The sequence below is a fragment of the Trachinotus anak genome, unplaced genomic scaffold (assembly GCF_046630095.1).
Source record: "Trachinotus anak isolate AG129_WGS33_773 ecotype Australia unplaced genomic scaffold, CSIRO_AGI_Tana_v1 ptg000021l, whole genome shotgun sequence".
In the NCBI taxonomy this organism is placed as follows: domain Eukaryota; kingdom Metazoa; phylum Chordata; class Actinopteri; order Carangiformes; family Carangidae; genus Trachinotus; species Trachinotus anak.
In genome coordinates, this window is record NW_027273872.1 from 14,585,155 (window position 1) to 14,597,251 (window position 12,097).

A 12,097-nucleotide genomic window follows, 5' to 3' on the forward strand; every position below is an offset into this window, starting at 1 on the left:
TCCATCAGTGATTCTGAAACACACTACTGCATCCTGTAGCAGACAGGAGTGGAAGCAGATGAGTGGTTACAGAACATATGGCAAAGTGAGTATTGATTTAAGATAGGTATACATTTTTTCAAGCCCATCTTTTGACCCCCAACTGCTCCAGTGGAGCTACTCACTGTGAGGCATACAAAGCCAGTATAGAGTGAATATACAGTATGTACCTGTGCCTACACTGCAGCATCCATTATCAGCTAATCTAACCTGCATCAGGAAAATATGTAGAGTTGAATTAAAGAATTGACTATCCTAGTTATCATAAACACCCTATACATGTATCTATGTGGTTAAATAAGTTGTAAAATCGCTCATTCACTCGTTCCCAGCTGCTCCCTCGCATGCATACAGCTGGCATTATATGCACGTCTGTGTCAGTCCTCAAAGGAAATAGCTTAAAGTGGAAAAGGTTAAGTGTTAATGTGGCAGTAGTTTGAGGCAATGTGTGCTGACAGCTGTGATGAATTGTTTCCAATGTACTTGTATTCCTTACCACTGGCACTGTGTTTTCGTTATCGTCCCACATGATAATCCCTGTCCATATGTAACTACAGCTCATCTGTATTGCCTCCAAAAATGGTAGCAAATGTTATATTCTTTATTTAAACCGCTTTTTATTGGTACAGTATGCTTGCAATTTTGTTTTAGAGGAACGGTTCATGGCATTTTTCAGTCCTCAGTTATTTTTATAGTATGATACAACACATACATTTGCCAGCTTTATGCCAATGAATGAGCAACAGTGAAGACAAAGTCTGGAGGCAGCTACATTTTTCAAAAGTGACACATAACATCAGTTTGCATGCTCCACATTCAAATGTCACACATTTCAACATATTGGAGTCCATAAGTCCATTTATCACTTTTTTTGTCTTCCATTCTGATCTTGTAAAACAACTGTTTTTAATCAGAAGTCCATTTACTTTGTTGAAATTGTGATTCTTTGTGTTTCCACTGGAGTGCAATCTTTAGTCAGCTTCAAAAGCATAGTTCAATAGACCAATGACTGTCAATTGTTCAGTCTTCCAATACTGCAATACTAACCACCGTTAGTTCAAGAGCATGTCAGGGCTGCTTGTTGCCCTGTGTGACGGTTGGATGCGGTGGACTAATCATATTAGACAACCTGAGTTTTAGCTTCATCCACGTAGAAGCGTCTTCATTTGTTCGGTCCAGGATGGGTTGAGGCCAGTTGTGTGCGCGCAGTAGGTTCTTGCTGATGAGGTGGGGAGTTACTGAGGTCACGTTCTCTCATGGTTTTGTTTGTTAAATTGTGGACAGAGTGAGTGCTAACAAAAAGACACACATATAAAGAGGTTCAAAAGTTTGGTTCTCTATACAATCACTTTGGGTGTACAGCATGCAGGGAAGAAAAAAATCATTCACTTCACCATTGTGGTGAGTGTTTATTATCTCCTGCTCTGAGAGATCAGTCAGCTGTATCAGCAGTCAGAGGACAGAAACTCTTTAGGATGTAGGATTGGTATTAGAGAGGTTAAAAGTTGTGCACATGTAAGAATATTTATTTATAATATTTCAAACACAAATTCCCGCGAATTAGAATTTATAGGTTTTGCTGTTTAAAAAAAAAAAAAAAAAAAATCTGTTTGAAACAAAAAACAAAAAATTTCAGAAGGTGTTTGAAGATTAACAGTAAAACATGGTTAACAATTCTCTATATCACCCACTGACTTCAGTATTTGCTGCAGAGAAATCCATACTTTACTTTGAGGATTTCTGCTTTTTTAAAACGGGATAAATATCTTGTACACTTTTTCACAGTTCATACAACTACACGTGTTGTGTGATGCAATATATATATATATATATATATATATATATATATATATATATACACACACACACACACACACACACACACACGCACACACACACACACACACACACACATAGTTTTAAGGTTTTATGTGAGTCCCTGCGTGTATGTGTTAGTACAGGATGGATTTTTGTACTAAAGGCTACAGCACTGTAGTGCTGTACAGCCTTTTACTAATACACACTTGACACACATACACAATGAGCAAAACGATGATTTGATCGTGTTCATAAAATGCAAACAAAGAAATGAGAGCAGGATGTTGAAGTGGATAATGTATCTCCGCTGTGCTGAAAGCAGATTTCTTGGCCTAATATGCATATTGCCATATGGCCTGATGCACTGCGGATGACACGGCTAGGATCTGTGTGTCACAGTTCATTTGCTCTGGGGAAGACATGGTCTGTGGGGGCTATGAAGATGTCAGTATGTATATCTACTTACATGGTGTATTATGTGCTTCTGCTGTGCCACTGAAAGCTTCCAAATACAGGGGCTGTAAATCTTGGTCCATCTTTTTGTCTGTCTGGTGTGTTTTTTCCTCAGGATGGATTCTGGTTCTATGTTGTAGAGAACACAGCATCCACCTCACCAGCACAGGCTCAGCACGACCTGGGCTCATAAAACACAAGAGATGAGAGAAGACACATTTTGTGTTTGTGTGACTTATTGGATTCTGTGTTTTAGAGTAAAACAGGGAAAAATGTAGTTCTTATATTATAGTGCCACTGTATTCTGAATGTGAAGAGTCACAACCATGCAGCTTAATGCACCAATCAAAGCCCTTTTTGGGTTAAACAGGTTAACTTACACAGTACGATACATTATATGCCCCAGTGTTTGTGAAATGTGAGTATTACAACATTTATACCCCAACTTGAACGTGAAGCGCCATTCTCTTTGCACTAGTTGAATTAGATTTGATGATTTTTGCACAAGAACATCATTGCTGACATTCGCCTGTCTGCCTTTCAGACAAGGTATATGGTGGCTGAGTTTACCTGTCATTGCCATTGGCATCTGTGGCAGGAGTGCCATTTGCAAATTGGATAGTTGCTGTGGTCGTCGTACTGTTCATTTCCTGAAGCATGAAGTTTTGATCTGGTAGACCTGCTCTGCATGTGGCAGGGGTGTGGCCACACAGCAATGTCACCTCTGTAAGCTGCTCTCTGGCTGAGATAGGGAGACGGAAAGGAAAAATAAAAAGTGGAGAAAATGGGGAGAAGGCAATGTGATGAATTCACATTGGCTGCAGTATTTTGTAGAAATAATTGTTTAAACTGATTCTGAAACTCAAGTTATATTTTGCATACTTTCAGCTCTGTCTAAAGCATTACCTGCTGTCACAGTGAGAGACGGCTGTCGGCTCCTCTGTAAGTAAGTAGGGCATCGACATCTCAGTAGATGGGCATAGGCTGACCTGAAGTCCCTGTTGAGAGCTCCATAGAGGATAGGGTTGAGGGCTGAGTTGGCGTAACCCAGCCACAACACAATGGGAAATTCTGGTACAGTGCTAGGGTCTGGGTGCTCCTTTAGGCCCAACACTGTGAACAGGATGAAATAAGGCAGCCAGCACACAACAAAAGCGCCTATTACTGCCGCCAGTGTCACTGTGGCTTTGTGTTCCCGCAGAGCCACTACAGTAACACTGGAAACCACAGTGGTACTGGTAGAGGGGTTGTTCCTGCAGTTGTAGCTAGTGATGCAATTGGGCCGAGCGCTGACGATGCGCTTAGCCTGTGCCCGTGCTATGCGAAGTATTCGAAGGTAGGTCCAGCACATAGCCACCAGAGGCAGGTAGAAAGTAAGAAGAGAGTCAGTTAGTACGTAGGGTCTGTTCAGCTCAAAACGACACTTCCTCTCTGGAGCCCAGGGCCCATGGTTCTGCACCGTCCCATTAACAGTGTTCCACCCCATTTGAATGGGCAAGAAAGACACGGCCACAGACACTGTCCAAACACTGACCATGGTCACTGCAACTTTCCATGGTAACACCAGAGATGCGTATCTCAGAGGCATGGTGACTGCCAGGTAGCGGTCCACACTGATAGCCAGGAGGGTGAGGATGGAGGCAGTGCACAGCATGACATCCATGGACATGTAGAAGTTGCAAAAGGCCGGGCCGAGCGGCCAGTCGTCATTGAGCTGGAGGAGGGCAGAGAAAGGGAGGACCAAGAGGCCAAGCAGCAGGTCTGTCACAGCCAACGACACAATGAAGCAGTTAGTGAGGCAGCGGAGGCGTCGAGAGGCACAGACAGCCAGGCACACCAGCACATTACCGCCAACAGTCAGAAGGATGAGGAGGGACAGGATGACACCCAGCATCACTTTTGACAACATTATTGCTGAAGCTTCACTGAAAACAATGAGATGTCACCATGGCTGCAGCTTTCTATGAACCATTGTTATGCTTTTGTCTTAGTTTTAAAGCAGATAAGAGGTCTTACGTCTTGCAAAGAAGACATTTACATAATAAGCCTTAAACTCACATATAATGTTATTAAATACAGTCACTCGGTTCGACATTTGCTGCCATTTATTAAGGCGTCTCAATGTCTCCATGGTCAAATGTGACTTAAGATCTTATCCAAATGTGATCCCTCTGTCTCCCTCCCTCTCCCAGTATTTCCTCTGTCTTAGCTGCTAATTTACTTGACTGCCTGCTGTACTTGCTGGGCCTCAACTCTGCAGACCAGAGCTTTTAACTCGTCTGTGACCTGATTACACACTCATCAAAAAAATCTTGCAAGAGGTTGTCTGAACAACATTTGGCTCTTGGTGAATGCTGCTACTGAGGACTGAGAATCAGCGTGATGCTTTGCTGCTGAAACGTCTGTAATGGCTGTTGAACAGCTTTCAGTGCGAGCAGATGATTCACAGTGGTCCAAGGCATCATGTTGGCTTCAACACCATCTTCTATGGCTGTAGTGACACCTAGTGGACAGACAGGAGAAACACAGTACATTTTTGGCACAGTATTTTTACAGTTTCAGATATTGCACATCCATGCATTGACCAACAAAGAGCAGGTTTGATTATAACTCTAACTCATACATAGTTCATTGTCTATTTCAATATCTGTGGTACATTATGTTAAACTAATTTCTCTGCATTAAAACTATTAAGGTACAAATAAATAAATATGGCATATACATTAAATAAATTAAATTACATAAATAAAATAAAATAAAGTAAAATAAAATAAAATAAAATAAAATATGGCCTCTGTGCTTCTTTTTGGATTAATACATTACATTAAATGAGCTAGAGAATAAAAATAAAAAAATAAAAAAACAAGTTGTTAAGTTCTGACTTAGTTGTTAAGAACTAACTTGGGACCAAAATTGCAATAGATGATTAAAAAATGACAAATTAGTAACTACTGACAGAATGACTCACTGTTTGCTGGAAAAATGTACAAAAATCTGCCCTTGCAACAAGTGACCCCTCATGTTTGAATGCTGTTTTTATTGAACTGTGAACTGTGCAATGACATTAATATAAGTGTGGCTATATATGACAATTATAGGATAGCACCAAATGCCAATGAAAAAAAAAAATGAACTAACAGTAGCACAAGCAGAGAAGAGAGTCATGTCAGTGCATGGACTGATTAATGTCTGTTACATAGCAACGTCAAACTAAAGTTTTTATCACAACCTCCACAAGCTAGTGGTCATACCAGACCAAATAAGGTTGGGCTGACAAAACACAGTGTAGTGATTTGAGCAATGTTTCAACTTTTCATTTGAAAGAGTGTTGTAAGCGTCATTAATTAAAGTATGCAAATACAAATTGCTTAACACATCACAAACATATTATATCTTTGTATAAATATATTAATTTACATATTGCATGTTCAGAGTTGTGAAAAAAAAATCTTGCACAGGGTGATTTAGGATGGTAAAGATTCAGTATGGGGGGGCCTTGTAATAATCCCCTAGTTAATCCAGTCACAACATTATGTATCATTACAAGGACTATGGTGACTTTTTTAATAATCCATGTTGCTGTCAACCATAGTTAGTTACTGATAATGTTCAATTATTTTATGGCAGCCATTTAATAAAACAAGCAGAAGTACAGCTGCCATTTTAGACACTGTGTAAACAGCCAGTGTGGTTAAGTGTCTCAAAGCAATTCTGCTGCAGCTCAGATTTAGTTTCAGTGTTGTTAACTATGATTAATGTTTTGAGGGTGCAATGTGGCAGGGCCTTAGAATAATACACTCCTAGATAATTCTGTGCCAAATGGAAATCTGCTCTATCAAATATGACAAGAGCTAAAGAACAGATTAATAGGGTGTAATAAATACAATAACAGTTGCAAAATAATGGCCATTAATAATAAAAAGGCTAGTTTGGAAACTTAGTTCTTTTCATGAAGGACAAAAATCAATCAATATTTTAGTTTTATACATAGACATTGTGGAGAGAGAGTATTGTTTGTCCTCTGTGAACTCATTCATTAATGGCATGTGGGCAGGAGTTTATAATGTGTGCTTGGTGGAATGAGGATAACTACCTGATAAGTGTGTGTGTGTGTGTGTGTGTGTGTGTGTGTGGAGAACATGTGTTTGCGTCAGTGGGTGGTGGGTAATGTTTGCTCGTCTATTTTCTAACAGTGTAATGGATATTGGGACATTTGCCAGACTTGGTCCAGAGCCACTCACTTATCACCTCAAAGAGAGAGAGATGTCAAGAGATGGATCCGCTGGCTTCACATGAAGACAAAAAGAGAGTGAGATGATACAATTAAAAGAACACAACGAGAAAGGTTTTAATTAAATCTGATCCTACAGAAACCAGACCCCCACCTCTAATCTTTGAAATCTTCTAATCTTCAATTCTTTGTTCTGTGGACACATTTCTGTCACCATCTCACCCCTTTGAACTGCATCCAGAGCAAACACTGATAACAAAGCCTCTAACATATGAAGTGCAGCTCTCAAATGCATATGACATCTCAGCCTTTATACTTGACTGAATCACAGACTGACTCTCTGTGACACATTTCAACTCTTTTCATCATCATAATCTGTCTCTCTCACTGTCACTCACTTTCTCGCTCACACACACACACATACATGTACGCGCACATGTGCGCGAAAACAAACAGTTGGACTGAGGTTTGGCTTGGATCCAACAAAGTCCTGTGAGGAATGGCCACATATGGACATGTATTGCAGTCACTAGAAGTATTTCAACAAGGGCAACCTTGTCTCAACCCTGGGACTTATCGTGCTGACAGGGGACGATTTAAAGGAAACATATGATATTGGACTTTGCAGTCACCAGATCTCAACCCAATTGAACACCTGTGGTGTTCAAGTGGTGAGACAGAGCTCTCTAGCACCATCATCAAAACACCAAGTGAGGGAATATCTTCTGGAAGAACGTTGTTTCATCGCTGCAGTAAGGATCAGAGACTTGTAGAAGGAGCATTGAAGCTGTTCTGGAAGCATGTGTTGGCCCAACAACTTACTAAGATACTTTATGTTGTTTTTTCTTTAATTTGTCATCTGTCTATATATGAGATCGTAAATATGAGTGGTCACATACTTGTTATCTGCCCTCAGCTGAATGCATTAGTTCTTTTTCCCAAGTTACAGTGTATGTGTGTGAGAGCATAACCATATTTGCTTCCTGTGTTTATTTTTGCATAAACATTTGTCTTTTAATAAAACCATATAAATATACAATCCTGTCCACTCACTTATCAAGAAGACATATTTAGTACATACAAATGATTTACATGCGTTTTTATTTTCTTATTATTTGTTATTTATTAAGTCACTGTCAGTCTTTGCAGACTACACTTCAGTCAACAGTAAGAGACAAAGTAATTTGTCTTAATATTGGGAAGTATGATATACCCCCACAGTAAATGGAGCATCACTCATTTATAACTGTGCTACTTTATTGCTGACCATCTGTTTTCTTTCACAAACGTCTCATTAGTTGTCCCTAATGGAAAACCATGGTGAGTGTTACTCTATCTGTATATATAATCAAAGACATGCACACGCATGAACATGTAGGCGCACATGAACACACTAACACACACCCCAAAATGTATGTGTTGGTAATGGACTCTGAGGACTGTAATGGATTGTAATGACTGCTGAGTGCTGTGTTTTGCACAGGATGTAAATGTTGATCTACTTTCAGGAGTTTTCTGCAGGAGAATGCTGTTTCATATTTTTCAAGAGACAACAAAGGGATGCATGGGTTTGTGGTTTTGTGGATCTTAATGGGTTCATCCCATGACTAGTTTATCTGCATGTCTGTGTGTAACCGAGGCTGACAACTAACGGCTGGTGGACACAATGGGGATGAAATATTAAGTGATTAACTTAAGTAATAAGCTCCTAGACAGCTCCCTTTTTTTGTCTCCTATCTCCCAGCACATAGACAATGTAAATGAGCTTCATTTTGCCCAATGTACATCTTCCAGTAAGTGGCTGGGTGAAAAGAGCCCAATTTTAGTATTGAGATGAAAGGCAGACAGAAAAGAACGCGGAACAGTGGCTCTTTACCAGACATGGTCTGAGCTCAGAGATGAGTAATATGATTTTTTGCCTCTCAGCTGGACTCACTGCCTGAATTGTGAGATTCTTCAGATAACATAGTGCTCATTCTTTTTTTTTTTTTTTCCCCCACCGGCCAGATTCGTCTTTTTAGAAATAAACGAATGAGGCCCAATGAGTAACGAAAGTAATCGTGCACAATGTCACAAATATAAAGTAATTTGTTTGAATATGTTTATGCAGAGTTAACAAATGGCTTAATTCTACCCTCTCAAATTACATCATGGTTGAGGTAAGCTCTGAATTGCCAGGAGGGTGTGAAATTAGCCTTTTTATTCAATTGCTACAGACTAGTCAAGGATACAGGAAATAACTCATTCATAATTTCACTCATTCGTTCATTCAGTCCTCAGTTCATGTATCTGCCACCTAATGGTTGGTAGGAAGTATGGCCATGTCCTAAGATGACCCACTCAACCAAATCACTTGCCTTGTGTCTCTGCGATCCTGCTGAAATGTGTGGGAAGCTACATGTATGTGTCAGCGGTACAGCACAGCACAAGCACATGCAGCGGCTCCATGTATTTCTCAGTGATGTAGCTTGTTTTGTAAGGGTTGGACAGCTCCAGAGTGGTCAAAATATTAGACAAATGCAACTGTCAGAGTATAATTCTGCAACCTTTTTAGGATGGCTATACATAAAGGAAAAGCAAGGAATTTCAACTGGTACTAGATCAATAAACATTTGATTAGTGGGGACTGTAAAAGTGATGTTGAAAGTAACTTTTGCCCCATGCATGTAGAGTCCATCAGAGCATCATAATGCAATCAGACATTTGAATGCTCAATTTATCCTAATATGATTCAAGTGAGCACCAGATACGTCGCTTACTCACTTCCTCTGCTTTTGCAAAGCAATCTATAGCTGTCTGTTTTTGTGACACCTGTGTGTGTGTGTGTATGTGTATGTGTATGTGTATGTGTGTATGTGCATGTAAGTCTTCCTGTTTGTCTTTGTTTTTGTCCTTGACAAAGAGAGACTGGATAGATAGGGAAGTGGTCTGGGATGGCGGTTGCTTGGTAACAGTTGTGTGTCCTGACCGGTGGAGGGAAGCTGTGGAATCTTATAAAAGCATGGAAATAAGAGACACTGAGCGACAGACATGGCCGTAGACAGGTACACAGACAGTGGGAACAGACACATAAAATATGTATAGACACTAACAGCATGCATTGCTGTGACACACACACACACATACATGGGATAATGGATTGCCCTCAATGTGTCAGTCTCAACCTTAACACACCTCTGTTATGTCAACATTGATGCTTCCAGTGTTGAACAGAAAACACACACTATCAACACATTTCTTGTCATACATTACAGTGACACTTCCCAGTGGCTCTTCATAGAGGGAACTTTCATGTGAACAGCTCAGCACTGCATATGGTTCCTTGACCAAGTCGTGACACCTAACCACATCCTGTCACTCTTATGGTGGCTGCCTCTGCAGATACACGCATCATAGATTCACTTTGTTGCACAGCTAGGTTCATCTGTCAAGTCTGAGATATCTAGCATTTTCATGATGTCAGATAACACTTTTCCAGGTTGATTCCATTTTTCTTTCACCAAGCCATAAAAACATCACAATGATCGTTTTGTATATTTTCAGGTGTGAATATGAAATAAAATGAATAACAAAATCCAGGATTGAACAGATTTTCTGTCTCACTGCTCAAGTAAACAAGGTAATATTATCATTATATTAAGACTGCAAGCAAGTCAAAGAGGTCTTTATTAACAGTATGGCCATAATGAACCATTATACTCTCTCCATTGTGCTTTAGTATAAGAAATGAGAAAAGTTAGTTCTCGCCTTTGCCCTTTTTGGGAGCTGAATATGTTTATCCTAATAAACTGTCTATCCTAAATTGTCTATCCTTTCTGTTTATTTCTGGCTATGTATCTGTCTGTCAATGAGAAACTGAGGAAATTCACAGTATTTATTTTAATGTATGATAGTGAAAAGGTGAAATTAAAATGCAGAACTTCAGAGTATACAAAGAGTATACAAATATTGCAACAGATAAAAGACAAAAGATTATTTCTTAATTTCATGACCCACACACACATACACACACACACACACACACACACACACACACACACACACAAGCACACAGAATAATCTAACTTCCTTGTTTTCAGGACTGATTCAATGACCCATTTGTATATTTGTTGTATATAGTGGATTGACTCAACTCTCCACAACCACATACCTATGAATTTGAGATAAGTTATAGCACAATTTTAAAATAAGAAAGAAGTTGTTTCCCTGCAGCTGAGGTGACTCACATTCAGAGCAGGAACCTTCTCTTTCTCTGAGCCCGTTTATGGCTGAGGTCCTGTCACTCACCACACACACAGACTGCTTCTCTACCATATCTTTGACTTTCCTTGGTTTGTCTCTGAAGGAAATTGTTTAAAACTGTGATAAAGCAGAGATGCACCGAAAGCTGAAACTGACAAGTGATAAACTAGAGAAATAAAGTATATTTTTGTCAATTGTGTTGCTAATTAAATGAAGGGTTTATCAAAAATTTGACAGATATTAAATGACTTTGAAAGTGAAAAGATTTAATTAAAGTGCGCATCAGTAAATCAGTGCAGACTGAAGCAAACATTGAGTCTAACTTTATTATCCTGTCATACCACAAATGCAGTGTAACTCCTTCAGATTGATAATATATTAAATATGTTTTAGCATGTGTAAAGTGAGAATTTATCAACTCACCTCAGTGCTGCCTTTCCTCTTGTGCGACGACTGCCCCCGCTACTCTGCTCTGCTCCTGGAGTGACAAGAGAACCACAGTCTCGCTCACAAAGTGTGTGTGTTTGTGTGTCTAATGATTGTGTAAGTGTGTGGGAAAGGGAAGAGAGAGAGATAGTGTGTGTGTGTGAGTGAGCACCAGTGACTTACACAGCCCCCTCTCTCTATCTTTCTCTCCCTCTATGTCTCCTCCTATTATTATTCTCTATCTCTTTAGGGTAATTTGCTTTTGAAATTATTTTAATAGCTCTTCTATTCTATCATAATGCCTTGTAACTTGCATGTGCCAGCTGCTGTGATAGGTTCCTCTCAACTGACTGTTGCCTTTGGAGACTGGGCTGTACCTGAATAATCCAAGCAACCAGTTGCCTTCAGCCCTAATGGAATTGCTGGCAAATAGGTCTGGTTTGTTGTGGGGAGAGACACAGGAAGGAATGGTTTTCATGCATGCATAATTTTTTTTCTCATGCTTACACACATGCCTCTTCTCTCAAAACTGTATATGCTTTAATAATTAAGGGATTGTTTAGAGCTTCATGGGTGGATTGCTTTTGGGTAAATCTCTGAGAACTGGCAACAGTTGGACTGGAGTGATGTCAATGACCTGATAGGCCACAAAGAAGTCTAAATCTATGTCTCTATTTCTGGTGCAGCCTTTCACTCAGCCTTTGTATCTATTTTTCATGTGCGTTGGCCTCTTATGCAGTTTCTCTTTCCTTTCCAATGTCAATTCATCTTCTGGGCTTCAGGCTAACAGTTATAAGTCATCATCACTTCTCTTTTCATACCTTTGTTTCATTTTTGCCTCCCTTTTCCTTATCTGTCTCGTCTCTATCTGTCTTTGGCTCTGTCCCA

The 12,097-nt window shown here is 39.7% G+C and overlaps 1 protein-coding gene across 1 annotated transcript; it reads right to left on the minus strand.

The window, feature by feature from the left end:
* Positions 1–622: 622 nt before the first annotated feature.
* Positions 623–11,341, minus strand: hrh2a (histamine receptor H2a). The gene is made up of 5 exons (XM_071506925.1): positions 11,207–11,341; positions 3,217–4,813; positions 2,881–3,052; positions 2,324–2,491; positions 623–1,331 (listed from the first exon to the last, which is right to left on the minus strand). Exons 2-4 carry the CDS (start codon positions 4,217–4,219, stop codon positions 2,482–2,484), a joined length of 1,185 nt encoding a protein of 394 aa, XP_071363026.1. The 5' UTR covers positions 4,220–4,813; positions 11,207–11,341; the 3' UTR covers positions 623–1,331; positions 2,324–2,481.
* Positions 11,342–12,097: the final 756 nt, after the last annotated feature.

What these genes read in the sequence shown, in the direction of transcription:
- hrh2a (XM_071506925.1), bottom strand. Translation starts at nt 4,219, where the DNA reads ATGTTGTCAAAAGTGATGCTGGGTGTCATCCTGTCCCTCCTCATCCTT. An exon ending in GTCTCTCACTGTGACAGCAG is followed by an intron (nt 3,053 to 3,216) that starts GTAATGCTTTAG and finishes TCCCTATCTCAG; the next exon opens with CCAGAGAGCAGCTTACAGAG.